Source organism: Bos mutus, chromosome 26 (genome assembly GCF_027580195.1).
Source record: "Bos mutus isolate GX-2022 chromosome 26, NWIPB_WYAK_1.1, whole genome shotgun sequence".
Taxonomy (NCBI): Eukaryota; Metazoa; Chordata; class Mammalia; order Artiodactyla; family Bovidae; genus Bos; species Bos mutus.
The window spans coordinates 30,983,682-30,999,391 of record NC_091642.1 but is presented as its reverse complement, the minus strand read 5'-3'; the positions used below and the strand labels follow the sequence as shown (position 1 = coordinate 30,999,391).

Below are 15,710 nucleotides of genomic sequence, written 5' to 3'. Positions count from 1 at the left end.
TGCAGAATCTAAGCCACTGGACTATCAGGAAAATCCCAATTTTGCTATTTTTTAGCTTAGCTAAAAAATAGCTAAAAAATATAGATTAGCTTCTGGTTAGGTTACAGAATGAAATGGTAATATGTTGTGTTCATCATCTGCAACATGATTTTCTCCTTACTGCTTCCCAGAAAGTATCAGTTAGGAGGCTTTGGGCTACAAGTAATAGTCAGACTGACTTAAATAATAAGAATGTTTATTGGCTCCCAGAATGAGAAGTTCAGGGGTAGAAGGACCACAAGTTCAACATTGGCTCTCAGGATGGGAGTCTCTGTCTCAGTTGCCCGTTTTGTCCGCATACTAAGTGGTTGTATCATAGCAGCCAGGGCTACCTCCATTCTCACTCGTGTCCTGTAGGAGAGAAACAGGTCTTCCATGCCCTCTTAAAAGAATGAAGACCCTTCCTGGAAACCTCCAGCAACTCTTTCCTTGAGTCTTTTTTTGGTCAGAATTGGGACACATGCATCCTCCCCTTAATATTTCTGGGTTGTTCTGTCCCCAGAATTTCTCATTTCCTATTCACTTTGGTCATTCATTCATTAAAACATTCAACAAACATTTATTGACTGGCCACTATGTGCTGAGGGATAGGAACCATGGCATGGAGACCTTGGTGCTTTTTTTTTTTCAAGAAGTTTGTTTTCAACTTTCCTCCTCCAGTAACAGTATTGTTTTGTATTTTTCTTTCTTCCTTGCCAAAGAGGAAACACTTCTTTAGATCAGTGACAGAGTTATTAACAATTGGTCTTGAGAAACCTGTTCGCTTTAGAAAACTCAATCCATAATTTGAGTGTTTTAAATGCTTATTGAGATTTTCTCGACATACTTGAGCAGAGTTTCTCATTGGAACATAGCATGGTCTAATTATGGATTTATTTGTAGGATAATATGGCTAGAGTAAGGACTACTAGGCAGTGAGTGGTGATCTGTACAGCTAGAGGGGCAGATCAGACTGGGACTGTTAAGCCATTTTAGGGGGTTTAGACATTATCTTAAGGGAAGAGGGAAGGCTTTGAAAAACTTTGAAGAGTGATGTGATCAGAACTGCTTTTTAAGAAAAGGTCACTTTGGTGGCATTATGGAGAATAAATTGGAATACTCCAGTAGAGAGACGATGATGGCCTAGACGTGGGTGGCAGCAATGATGATGGAGAGAAGAAAATGCATCTGAGGGACTCATTGGAGGTAGAGTGATCTGATAGTCTCATCCACTACTAAACTCAATAAATACTTACGCTGAATTAACTGAAACAAGTCAGCCCCAGAGCTAAGGAACACTCAGACTGTGCCTGTATAGTGACAACAAAATCCTCACACCCCTGACAAAATCTTTACACCCTGTAATGCTCTGGCTAAGCAGCCAGCAGCCGTATAGCCTTAGAGCTCCTTGTTCTTTACTGAAGGGTTGTTTGCATATGGCCACAAATTACCACGTGTCCTTAAACTTCACTCATGGCTGCCTATATGAGGCATTTAGGAAACAAACATCTGTTGAGAGCTTGCAGCATGTGAGACACTGAGCTAGACACTAGAGTACAAAGGTGAATAAAACGTGGCCCCTGAACTCAAGGAATTTGTAATCTAGGTAGGAAGGCATATGTGAAGGAATAATTGTTTCCCAATGAGATAATAGTTTAACTGTGTAGAATCAGGAACAAAGAATCAGGGACTGTACATAGTCAAGAATCAGGAATAAAATTAAAAAGCAGAAATTAACCAGAAGAGGCTTATGAGTAACCATATCTGATGTCACTAAGTTCATGTATTAGGAGCTTGTGTACTGTAGTGATGTTAGACTCAAATAGAGCCTCTTTGCTTTTGTTTTACAAACTATATTTTTGTTTTTTTAACTTTTTATTTTTAGAGTGTAGTTGATTAACAATGTTGTGTTAGTTTCAGGTGCACAGTAAAGTGATTCAGTTATACATATACATGTATCCATTCTTTTCAAATTATTTTTCCATTTAGGTTGTTACATATTATGGAGCAGAGTTTTCTGTCCTATACAGTGGGTCCTTTTTGGTTATCCATTTAAAATATACTACTGTGTACATATAGTGATCTTCCCTGGTGGCTCAGACGGTGGCCCTCCTGCTCTCCTACAATGCAGGAGACCTGGGTTCAATCCCTGGGTCAGGAAGGTCTCCTGGAGAAGGAAATGGCAACCCACTCCAGTATTCTTGCCTGGAAAATCCCATGGACGGAGGAACTGGTTAGGCTACAGTCCATGGGGTCGCAAAGAGTCGGACACAACTGAGCGACTTCACTCACTCACTCACTGTGTACATGTACATACTGTTTTAATTAGCGTGGTTCTCTCTTGTCTCAGATATAGCAGGTAATAGCCAGTTAGAATGGTGGTAGTGGGAAGGGTATGGTGGTCATTAGATGTAGACACACTGATGATAGTGGTTAATAATATGCTGACATCTTGACAGTAGGTGGGAGAGAGGAAATTTATTAAAAGTAGACTCAATAATTCAGATTTTCTACAGACCATGTCTATAGTGGTATTCAATTCTATGAGAAAAGTGTATTAGTCACTCAGCCATGTCCCACTCTTTTTGACCCCATGCACTGTAGCCCGCCAGGCTCCTCTGTCCATGGAATTCTCCAGGCAAGAATACTGGAGTGGGTAGCCATTTCCTTCTCCAGGGTATCTTCCCGACCTAGGGATTGAACCCAGTCTCCTGCATTGCTGGTGGATTCTTTACTATCTGAGCCAACAGGGAAGCTCCTGAATCATTTGGGGACCTTTAAAAAATACAAACAACTGGACCTTTTCTCAAGGAGATTCTAATATGCAGCCTAAGTTGGGAAGCACTGTTCTACAGTTCAGTTATATTTATCTGGGAACATGGCATTGTGGTATAGGGACAGAGGGTTGATTTTAGAGTTAATCAGCCCATCATTTTCTAGTTGAGTGATCTTAGACAGATGTTGTACTCTGGTATCTCATTTCTTTAAGTATAAAGTAGAGGTAAAAAATGCCTGCCTTGTCATTTGGATTAAAAAAGAAAAGCATCTGGGACTGCCTGGTGTGCACTGCGGATGTTAGGCTTGTTAGTATTATTTGAAATAATCTTGATTTTTTCTGTTCTGCTTTCTGCCCTGCAAATATACAGTGAAGGTAAATGAAGGTAAGGGGCAGCACTAACTCCATTTAAAATTTTTCGTCCAGAATTTGTTTTTTGTGGTGGCTGTTACTGTTAGGCACCAGTGAGCATTAGCTGATGATAAAATGATTAAGCAAATAACTAGGAATTGAGGGAAATACCCATCACTTAAGTTCAATACCTTATAAACAATTAGGACAAGGACTTGTAGTTGTGACTTTTATATCACATACATTTAATAGTCATTTTTTTTTCCAATTTAAATTGTGGAAAATATTTTAATTTGAATTTTTTCAAATTGTATTGAAAACTGTATTTTAATTTGAATTTTTTCAGTCATTGGTGGAACCTACCATATCACTTTGGTGGTGATATGGCCCCAAATTTTAGAAGCATGAATGGGGGTTTTCCCTCAATATCAAAACCAAAGAATTATTGTTATATAAACATGTATTCACACTGTTGCTGAAGGAGAAAGCAGGAGGTTTACCTGAGAACTAGAGTTTAGAAAAAGGTAAATTTAGAGATTGGTGAGTGTCAGTAAGGTTTGAATCCAGAACTATTTTTTGATTTATGCTTCTAAAATAAACTTTATTTTTTAGACCAGTTTTAGGTTCATAGCTAAATTGAGCAGAATTGCAGAGATTTCTCATATACCCTTTGTCCTCCCCCAACATGCACAGCAAAGCTATCTTTAAGAATATTTTTTGTTAGATGTGTTTTAGTCAACTGTTTATCTAGTATGTGCCATATAATATGTGCTGCAACAACTTCATCAGACTTGCTTTGTATTGTTCACCCATTTATTCATTCATTTATTCACTTAACAAATACTGTCTGCACAGTTCCTTCTTTGCGCTTGTCACATTTCAGGTTTCATTGACCATGTGTGACTAGTAGCTATCCTATCAGACAGTTCAGATGGAAATATTTCCTCCAGGTCAGAAAGTTCTGGAATGTGCTAGCCCTGGATGCTGGTAAATTGTTAAAATATATTAATAATTTTTAGTTTAAGGGATTCTTTTTAGCATGTGTACATGTATATTGTGCAAGACAAACAGTGAACAGTTGTATTCAGTACATTTCTTTTTCACCTTAATGTTTAATGATGTTCACTTTTTGTTAGGGCTTCCCAGGTGGCTCAGAGGTAAAGAATCTGCCTGCTGAGCAGGAGACCCAGGTTCAATCCCTGGGTTGGGAAGATTCCTGGTAAAAGGAAATGGCAATCCTCTCCAGTATTCTTGCCAGGAGAACCCCATGGACAGAGGAGCCTGGCAGGCTACAGTCTATAGAGTCATAAAAGAGTTGGACATGACTTAACAACTAAGCATCACCAACAACAAAACCTTTTTGGTACCCCCACTGCTGTCTTTATTAGTGGGTATCTTTATTAGTGGTATCTTTTTTTGTCTGGCTTATTGTTCTGAAGAATGTCTTTGGTAGCTATTGAAGGTGCCTTCATGTTCCTTTGCTACCTGGGAATAACTGAGTGAGAGCTTCTGTGTCAGTGATTGGCTCAATAGTGGCCTTCCTTAGGAGTTTTAATTCTGCTTAAAGCAAGTGAAAAGGAGCCATTACTTATGGTTAGAATAAAAATGATAAACAAATATACAGATGAAGTTAAGGGTTCTAATGTATAGTGGAGCAATTCAGAGATTTTGCTAGTGAAATGGAAGACATTTTTTTGCATTTATTCATTTGCTTGTCCTTAATGGTGTTCATAGTGTTTATAAGCAGAGCTTTAAATTATAAATGTTTCTGACTGCTCTGATTAATCTTGTTAGGAAATAAGTAGTAACTTTACAAGATGCTTTTCTGGGCATGTAGTACCATCATCAGTCATGCACAGCTGCTTTGGCTATAATGTCATTATATTTGGTTTTGAGCCTTGAACAGAGTTGGGATGATGACAATTCATCAAAGAGGTGGTAGCTCCATGCTAATGGAGGCCACTTTAGTGGACTTTTGGCATGTTACTGAGATCTTTTTGAACTCTAGAAGTGGTATAATTTGTGTTGATTTTGTAAGCTAATGGCTTGGTCAGTTATTGCTCTAATGCTGTTAATGTTTTGAGGATAATGGCAGCGAAAAGCCAGTTGTCTTCCAGTTCTACCTTGGGTGATGTATATGTGGGTATCTTTCTTTTCACTGACTCAGCAGTGACTGGAGGGAAATCATGCTTCTCATATAGAAAGGATTGGTGGGTTTGAGGCGGGGGTAAGTGCATGTGATGGTAAATTGGATGTCTTCTGGGACAGTTGGTGTGAGGGATTCCAAAGCTTTTGGAGTTTTTCTCTTGGGCTTTAAGTCCTCTTTAGGGATTGACTTAGTGCAGTGTCAGCAAAGCAGGAGGATCCAGCAATGCGAGTAATTAATCATGATGGCTAAGTCTAGGATTGCAAATCAGAAATGAAAATATCCAAGAAAGGACCAGTGATGCATCTTAGTTAGGAGCCTAGACGAGGAAGGGCTTCTAAGAAGCCTGAATAGGTCATAAGAGGTCAGAATTCCAGGAAAAGATGATACTATTACTTCAAGCCAAAGGGAAGAATTTTTCTTCAGTTACTCATCTGTACGGAAGATGAGAAACATCGATACTTCTGCAGCCTGCAGCTACTGATGAGAGATTCAGGTGGAAAGTATAGCATAAATGCCCTCTGGTCCTGTCTTTCTTTCTTGTATTGTAGTGTCAGCTGACTTTTTTCTGCCAGTGCACACAAGGCGACTTTAAGAGAAAAGAAAGCAAAGTTGAGTTTTACCCAGATTAGAGTTTTAAGGTTTCTTATTGTGACAGGAACCAAAGAGTATGACAGGATGCTTTGGAAAGCCATTGAAATTTTCTAAGAAAGAGACCAACTGATTTTGAGTATAGCTATACAAAGACTTAGGTGAATTGTTAACAGACCAGCAGCTTCATATTGTGAGCTCTAGGCCCAAGCCAGTCAGTATTGATTGATACATATTGAAGAAATGTGAGGAACATTCTGACTGTATTGGGGCATGCAGTTAATGTACTCACTGTTGAGAAACTGAGAATCTAAATGGAGAGGTGGAGCAAACACGAAAGAAATTTTAGGGCTCAGCCTGAAATATAAGCAAACTGCTTAAAGAGAATAACGACACTCCAAGTCATTGTGAATATTACAAGCATCGGCATTGTTGAGTGGAGGCTTCTTAAGAGCTGGAAAACCATGTCAAAGAAGGGAAAGGGGAAGGAACAGGAAGACAGACAGACGGATGTTTGTTAGAAAGAAGATTGTGTTCAAGTAGCGGCTCTCAAAGTAACCCTTGGAAGTCTCTGAGACCCTTTTAGGGGGTCTGTAAGGCCAAAACTATTTCAATAAAAATACTAACATATTTTGTGTTTAAAAAATTCATAACACAATTTATCATCTTAATTGTTTTTAAGTGTTAAGTATCTTCACATTGTTATGCAGCCAATCTCCAGAACTTTTTCATCTTGCAAATCTGAAACTCTATACTCATAAGCAACAACCCTAATTTTTTCCCTACCCCCAGCCCCTGGTAACCACTATTCTGTTTTCTGATTCTGTGAATTTGCTTATTTTTCATATTTCTTATAAGTGGAATTATATAATGTTTGTCTTTTGTGACTGACATATTTCCCTTAGCATGATGTCCTCAAGGTTCACCCATGTTGTAGCATGTGACAGGATATCCTTCTTTTTTAAGGCTGAATCATATTCCATTGTATGTATATAGCACATGTTTATTTATCTATCATGGACATCTAAGTTGCTTCTACCTTTTGGCTGTGGTGATAGTATTTATTTTTTTCACTGAGCTGACATTTACACTGATGATACAAAAGCAGTATTGGGTAGAACTGCTAGTGCTTTAGCACAAATCAAGCTGGAGCACCAAATTAAACCAGTAATATGGTGTCTTCACACAGTTGCAATGGGAAGAAACGTCAAGTTCCACTTAAGAATATCATTTTAATGTTCTGTATGACAAAATGGGAAATATGCATTAAGCACGTTGCTATGTACGCAGGTTGTCTCAAGGAAAGGCACTTAGGCGGTGTTGGAGTTGTGAGCTGAACACAGCCCTGCTTTTATCACACTGTTTTTCACTTGAATAACTGTCAGAACTATGAATTTCAGACGTGGGTATTTCGTTAAGACATTTTCTTCAAAATGAATGAAGTAAAAACCTATCACCTCACAGAAAATTACTATCAGTATTTATTGCCAATTATCAAATTTGAATTTTTAAGTGAAAAGTAGAAGTTTGGGATATTTGTTTCTGCCACTGTGGGTGTGCTTCCCAGTAGTTCAGAAGTTTTGCTTCCCAATACTTCAAAGACTTTTTTGATAAAATTGGTAGTGATATTAATGAAAGTATGTGGGTTTTGGTAGAATGAAATATGTCGATGTTAAGAAGATATGCATAGCTCAATGAACCAGTAGTTTTCAGTATATGATGTGACAACATCATGTGTAAGTAAAGGCAATTTAAAGTGAAAGATAGACCAGCGCATTTTAATGTAACAGTATGAAACGTTCTTAGAGTTTAGATTCCACATTGCCACCAACCTGTAAGAAACTCCACCTGTCAACTTTCAGTGTAGTGTCGAAGGAGAATATCCACAGTAATCTAAAAAGGCTATTGAAGTACTATTCCCTTTTCCAGCAACATTATGTGAAGCTTGATTTTCTTCATATCAGTCAGCTCAGTTCAGTTGCTCAGTCATGTCCGACTCTTTGCAACCCCATGGACCGCAGCATGCCAGCCTTCTTTGTTCATCACCAACTCCTGGAGCTTGCTCAAACTCATGTCCATCAAGTTGGTGATGCCATCCAACCATCTCATCCTCTGTCGTTCTTCACATGCTTCAGTCGAAACAACTTATTATAACAGGCTGAATACAGAAGTAAATATGAGAATCTAGCTGTCTTCTATTAATTCAGACACTGAAGAGATTTGCAAAACTCTAAAACACCACCACACTTCTAATTTTTCTGTTTTAGAAAATAGTTATTTTTCATAAAATTTGTTAATATGTATTGAATTTACTATTGTCTCTAAATTAATAAATATTTTAAATGTTCTGTTTTACTTTCTAATATGGTAAATGTAGATGGATGTAACCCATGTATGCAAAAGCTCTTTGGAGTTCACTAATTTTAAGACTGTAAAAAGGGGTTCTGAGCCCACAAATTTTGAGAACCAATGTACTGGGGAAAGTTATTCATTAAGTAGGAGGGGACAGGATACAGAATCTTGTCAAAGAGAAGTAGAAAGAGTGATTTTCAGAGAAGGAAAGCAGATAAAGATCTGTGAAGTAGAATTGCTGATGAGAAATGAAAAGACATTTGGGGCATGGATTATCTTGCCTGTTTCTTTTCTGTCTGTGGCACCCAGATGTCTGCCCAACCTTCCTGTGATAGAAGTGACTTGTTAAGAGTTGTTGGGTGGATTGTGAGCCCATTGCAGCCCAGTAATTTAATTAGAATGGGGAAGTTTGTGGTGGAACAGAATCTTTAGGACTGTAAACTTTCTAGTGTGAGACAGATTTTCACCATCTGCTTCACTTCCCACAACTCACTCTCATATCCTATCCTATCCTATCTCATCTCCCTGACCCTATCCGATGCAGTAATTTACAGGATTATGTGCGTTCGTGCTAAGTTGCTTCCGTCATGTCCGACTCTTTGTAACCCTATGGAGTCAGACACAGCTGAAGCAACTTAGCACACAAGCTCAAATGTATGTTCCTCTCTTTTTTAAAAAATGCATTTTGTGTTTTAGAATAGGAAAGGTACTCAGCCCTAGTCTTTTGATTTTAGAACTGTTTCTACATGGTCTTCTTTTCATCAAGTTTGCTTTCTGTCCAAAATAAGGAACTTTGTATAGCAATGTGAAATCACCAGTAAACACAAACAAGATTGTTCTGGGGGAGGGGGCGGTATTACTCGGAAAAATTCACAGTATTCCTTTCAAGGTATTCATTCAATTATTAGCTCAATCTATAGTAATATTTATTCAAATTTCAAAGAATCTAGAAGACAAAATTTTAGTCTGCCTACCATGCATTGTATATTAGCACCAAGAAAGAGCTGTCCTTTTTTGAGTAATAAGCTAAAAGCCATTCTCGCTGGTCTCCTCTTCAGATGAAACCTTTGAAAGAAGTCATCAGTGATGTTTGTACTTTTTAGACCCTCACACTCTGAGGAAACTTTAATATTTACTTAATTTTTTAACTTTAATATTTATTGAAGCCTCACCACTCAGAAGAAGGATTTTACCAGCTTTTAGCCTTCTTTTCTTTCTGAACTTTTCAGCCCTTTCCCCCAGAGCATCTTCTGCTAGTTCTCCCTGTGCTCATCATGTAACAGTAAGAGCAGGGATAGGGGAACAGCACCTATCTGTTGGCACAGCAGCTGCTAGCTGCTTAATACCCATTGCCTCTCTGAGGGTAGAGACTCCCAACTACACTGATTTCCCAGATGAGGAAACTACCTGAGAGAAGTTAAGTAATTTCCTGACGGTTTCAAAGCACAGAAAGTGCTAGAGCTGAGACTCAAACCTTGGGGTTTTGATGGTAGCATCTTTACTTGTTCCATCTTCCTGCTGTCAATCGGGTATCATTCTGCCATATTCTTCACGTATATATAAAGAAAGGATAGATAAATAAAAATGAAATTAGGATTGCCTTAGTTATCTAGTGTGCATAGCAAACCACCCTCCAATTTAGTGGCTCAGTATTTATTCAGGCCTAGAAACCCTTTAATGCTTAGTAAAAGATTTGCTACCCTGGCCAGTTTCAGAAGTACTCCCAAACTTCTAGTTATGTAATTTCAGTGTAAACCAGCTGTTGCATCATGTACAGCAGTAAATATGGTCAGTGTCATTTCATTCCTTTGTTAGGATGTAGTCCCATGTGCTTGGCACATGTAGCCACTTAGTGAAGACTCATGAACAGAAGAATTAAGTGGTGGTGCTATTCGCTTAACACTAGCTCCTCTTTCTGCCCGGCTTAGGTATTTGGCTCGAGTAGGAGATCTTGAAGCTACTGACACTGAAGACCCAGATCTGAATTATGGACTTGTTGTGGACTGTGGCAGCAGTGGCTCTCGGATTTTTGTTTATTTCTGGCCAAGACATAATGGGAATCCTCATGACTTATTGGACATCAAACAGATGAGAGACCGAAACAGCCAACCAGTGGTTAAAAAAATCAAGCCAGGTACTAAATGGAATTTATATCATTGTTGATCTCTTTTATCTGCTGCAGAAATGAGAGAAGAGAAGAGGGAGAAAGAAAGCTACCCTTTTCTTCTGGAGATTCTGGATAATAGGAGGGATTCATTGTTGTCCTACTGTTATGAAATAAATAAATGATTAGGACCTAGACAGACCCTTATGGGATATCAGTCTTCTGAGTCTCTGTGATCTGCTCTTTAATGAAAGTATTTTATCTTAAGGAATCTCTGCAATGGCAGACACTCCAGAACATGCCAGCGATTACCTTCGTCCTCTGCTGAGCTTTGCTGCTGCTCATGTGCCTGTGAGGAAGCATAAGGAGACCCCCCTTTACATCCTCTGCACGGCAGGCATGAGGCTTCTTCCTGAGAGGTGAGACACAGGAGGGTGGGTGGCATGAGAGTTGAAAGTGCAGTTTCATGCATTATTCTCTGTGGTTCCCTGATCTGAAGGTGGGGTGCGGGTACATCACACAGAGTTGACACGTGGCACGAAAAGACTTCTTGCTCAAAATAGAGCAGAGCCAATCCTGCAGCCCATTATTTCACAATCAGTTATCACACATCCATGGCATTTGCTCCTTTGGGATCAATATCTATTTGAGATGGCTGTAATGATTTTTAGTTTTGATTAAGGGTTAGGAGCAGCGGTGATGGTGATAAATTTGGATCATTATCTAGCACCTAGAAAGTGAAAGTGTTAGTCGCTCAGTCATGTCCAACTCTTTGTGACCCCAGGCTCCTCTGTCCATGGGGGTTCCTAGGCAAGAATACTGGAGTGGGTTGCTATTTCCTTTTCCAGGGGATTTTCCTGACCTGGGGTTCGAACATGGGTCTCCTGCACTGCAGGCAGATTCTTCACTAGGCAGATTCTTCACCGTCTGAGGCACCAGGGAAGCCCAGAGGGGGAGCATAATTTCACAAGGGTGGTAGGAAGGTCACCTGAGGGACTGGGTACCTGGGGGCTAGTAGGAGGGCTCTGGTAAGATTTGAGTTTTCTCTGTAACTTTGCCTGGCTCCCTGGTGACAGCTGGTGCTGCCTGCAAACTCGGTCTCCATGGCTTGAGACCAGGTTTTTAATCACTTGTCAGGTAAGTTTTTTCCATATGACCTTGGCAGTTTAGCCTGGCATTTTTGTCACCTAATCCTAGAGGAGGAGGAAAAGGAAGAGGCAGTGGCTATACTTAGGTCCGATCCCTCCTTGTTTGTGATTTCTCCCCTTTGACACCTCCCTGACCCCTCTACACTTACTGTGGTCTTGGGGGTAGGAATGAGCTCCCTTAATTGGAACATCCATCCTTCTGGAATGTCCACAGTCTCATAGTCATCAGTATTTTTTATTAGCTTAAATATTTCCCCTTGATAATTAGCAGTTCCCTTTGCACAGAACTTTATTCTGTATATTTGGCCAACAGCAATGCAAACCTCTGTCATGTGTACAGGGCTCCATTCAGCCTGTGCCAGACATGCCACACAATACAGTGTGTGCCACTGCTTCTTTGAGTGCCTGCTTTCCTGCTGCTCAGACACAGGCTTACTGGCTTACTCTCTGGTTTACTGTTGAGAAGCCATTTGTCATCCTTAAAGGCCTTCTAGCTGCTTATTTTCACAAACATTTTGGTTTTAATCTTTTTGTTGTTTTTACTTATTTTTAAAACTGAAATTTATGATGTTATTGCTAGAACCTTACATCATTAAATTTTAAAAGCAAAACAAAAAAGTTATTATTCTACTGTCTTACAAAACTGTTTCATTTTGTTCTATTTCTTTCTATCTGTACATCTATGTGTAACTTCTACAAAATCGTTATCATACTACACATGCAATTTAGAATTTTTGTTTTTGACAAAAGTAATACATCATTCTTCCCAGGTGATTTTCCAGGTGGCTCAGTGGTAAAGAACCCACCTGCCAATGCAGGAGATGTTTGTTTCAATCCCTGGGTTGGGAAAATCCCCTGGAGGAGGAAATGGCAACCCATTCCAGTATTCTTGCCTGGGAATTCCCGTAAACAGAGGAGCCTGGCAGTCCATGGGCTTGCAAAAGAATCAGATATAGCTGAGTGATTAAACACCACCACCACCACCATCATTCAGAATTTTACAAACCCTTGGGAGAGTGTGGATGACACAGGTGGTGCCACATCATAGGTTCTATGAATGGACTGAGGTCTCACAAACCAGGAAGGAGGTTGGAGGGCCAGAGAAAAAGCTGACTCAGAGGTCAGAAAGGCAGAGCCAACCAACAGGGCAAAGATTTGGCCACATTTTGTGAGCAAAGTGAAGCAAAGGAGAGGATTGCCCCATCTCCTGGCACTGCCCATCCTTTCCTTTGTCAGAGAAGTTTCTATTTAAACAAACCACCCTATTAGCTCCACCCCATTTGTCTAAGATGTTCTCTGTCATCATGGAGCTCTGAATATTAATATTTATTTTATCTTAAGAATTTTTAAAGAACTTGCCTTTAACTTGTTTTTTGATCACCTCTTTTAATAATGCCTAGATCTATCCTGTGGAGAAGGCAATGGCACCCCACTCCAGTACTCTTGCCTGGAAAATCCCATGGATGGAGGAGCCTGGTAGGCTGTAGTCCATGGGGTCGCTAAGAGTCGGACACGACTGAGCGACTTCCTTTTCACTTCACTTTCATGCATTGGAGAAGGAAATGGCAACCCATTCCAGTGTTCTTGCCTGGAGAATCCCAGGGGTAGAGGAGCCTGGTGGGCTTCTGTCTATGGGGTCGCACAGAGTCGGACACGACTGAAGTGACTTAGCAGCAGCAGCAGATCTATCCTGGGCTTATGAAACCTCTAAGGTAGCTATAGTTGCTGACATAAGTGTAACAGTCACTGCAAGAACCTGTTTTATATAATTAATGCTTTGTTACTTATTAGTATTTGTGAGAAATACTCAAAATAGGGGTGGATCACCTGGACTGTATTTTGGATTTATTAGCAGTATGTTTTATTTCTTTGCCAAAGGCCTAGACTAATAGAATTTATTCTACTGCCTTTTCATTTTGTAATAGAAATAACTTTAAAGAATTACAAAGTGATATTGTAAGAAAACTATAAAGTAACAAGGAAAAAAAACTTTATTATGGGAAATTTCAAATATATATAGAAGTAGAGGGAACAGTGTTAGTGAGTCCCCATTTACTTACCACCCAGCTTCAGCAGTTGTCAGCATTTTGCCATAGATTTTTTTTTTTTAAATAAAGCAGTATTGAATTTTAGAAAACCAATGTTCCATCCTGTCCTGTGAAATACATGAAGAGTGTTTTGTTTATTAATATAAATCGGGATAATATTATATATACTGTTTTCTAACCTGTTGGAATTCGAAATCTTTTCATGTCAATACAGGTAGATGGAAATTGACCTCATTTCTTTCAACATCTGTATGCTATAACATTGTATGAATATACCATAAATTATTTAGCCAGTCACTACTGATGTACATACAGTTAGATTATTTCCAGTTTTTCACTGTTATAAGAAATGCTGCAGTATTTTTCTTCTTTGTATTCCTTGTCTGATGACTTTATTGCAATAGCTGTCTTACAATACAGTTACTAGGTCAAAGGTTTAAACACATTAAAAACTTTGATACATAGTCCCAGATCACCCTTTAGAAAGATTGTACCAGTAATGTACATTTCAAACAGCAGAGTGTGTTGGTGCCCATTCTGGAACATCATCACCAGACCAGCAAGCCCTCTTCTTTGGTGTATTTGGGTATTCTTTGGTATCATCTTTGGGTATGCTTACTGAAGCATATTCAGTAGGAATGGCAAAAATAGCACTTCTTGTTCCCCCTATGAAGTTTTTATCTTAAAAATTTATTGTATATAACAATGAGCTTTTTTAGAAACTACACTTGACATTATCTTGGAAGATTATTACTTTAAATGTAATTTTCACTTTCAAGGGCTAACATTCTTTATCAAGTCATGTTGACAACCAGTATAACCAGCAGAATATTTTTGTAATGAGTAATTTTTAAAATCCAAGATAATTACTCTTATTTTCAACCAGCATTGTCTCTAGATTCATATTATTACTTCTAGCTTTGTTTCTTTGCTTGTCCTTACCTGATCATACTAATAACATAAAACTTTAGAGGACAGAATGGCCCTGTAGATTAAAGCTTCAAGCATCATCCCCAAATTATGACCTTTGGATTTTGATCCTGCTCTGGCTTTTCTAGATGATAAGATTTTTATGAAGACAAAGAAAATCAACCCTTGAAATATGGAAAGGGAAATTTAAGAGTTTATGTAAAGGATCATATAAAAACTTGTGGGCCAAAGTCTTCTTCCTGTGTGGTGATGTGTTTCTGTATTGTGTAAGGTCTGAGGATGAGAGTGTGTTCCTCAATTTAGCAGCCTCCTTTCATGGTGGTTAGGAATAGCGTAATTACATTTATTTTATAGATTATGACACTGTGCTTCAGTTTTCTGCAGCTTATCCATACTTAGCCTTTGAGAGGCATAGAATCATAGTCTCATCTTTTAATACTATTTGAATTGTAGCATTATATAAAAGATAAGTATTATTGTTACCATATTGCCTTTTAAGAGGGAGGCTATGCTTTTGAGTAATTTTAAGACTTTGAAATTGAAGGGGGTACCAAACAGAAGCAGGGATCAAGTGGCTTGGGTTGGTGAAAGTGGGGTCTAATAAGGCTAAGTAGAAGGTCAAATTGAGGCTGTTTGTGAGAAGAGGGTTTAACCATTAACTCTTAGGGCTTTTTTTTTTTTGGTTTTCTTGCAGGAAGCAGTTGGCTATCTTGGCTGATCTAGTGAAAGATTTACCTCTGGAGTTTGACTTCCTCTTTTCTCAGTCTCAGGCAGAAGTGATCTCTGGAAAGCAAGAAGGTACTGGGCCTTGAGCAGTAAAAGCTTGCACTTGGGGTTTGTAGCTTTGGGGTGGAATTGCATGCGTGGTCTTATGTTGCCCAAATGTGCCCTCTGTGATGAATTATATTTCCGTTTCTTGAAAAACAGAAAATTGTTTGTCTTCTAGTTGCAGTTCACATTGAGGAACAGATTCACCTTTTTCAATCTCAGTTTTACATTTTTCAGTCCTAAAATTCCCATTAGGTTTTACTCTGTTTTTTTGCTGAGACTCTTTCTATTCATTGGAAGAATGCTCTTATGTCCTGGCTGTATAGCTGCCTTGGGGCTTCCCTGGTGGCTCAGACAGTAAAGAGTCCGCCTACAGTGCAGGAAACTCAGGTTCAATCCCTGGGTCAGGAAGATCCCCTGGAGAAGGAAATGCCAACCCGCTCTAGTATTCATGCCTGGAGAATCCCGTGGACGGAGA

General features: G+C 39.1%; 1 protein-coding gene and 1 non-coding gene across 3 annotated transcripts in view; both read left to right on the top strand.

The window, feature by feature from the left end:
* ENTPD7 (ectonucleoside triphosphate diphosphohydrolase 7) overlaps positions 1-15,710 on the top strand; it is a 32,206-nt gene that overhangs the window by 4,142 nt on the left and 12,354 nt on the right. For both annotated transcript variants that reach the window (XM_070363683.1, XM_070363682.1), the window contains exons 4-6: positions 10,163-10,368; positions 10,607-10,757; positions 15,159-15,262. In XM_070363683.1, the coding sequence (XP_070219784.1) occupies positions 10,163-10,368; positions 10,607-10,757; positions 15,159-15,262 (461 nt within the window). The remainder of the gene's footprint in view (positions 1-10,162; positions 10,369-10,606; positions 10,758-15,158; positions 15,263-15,710) is intronic.
* Positions 4,286-4,356, top strand: TRNAS-GCU (transfer RNA serine (anticodon GCU)). The gene has a single exon. It is a non-coding gene; the product is annotated as a tRNA-Ser (tRNA).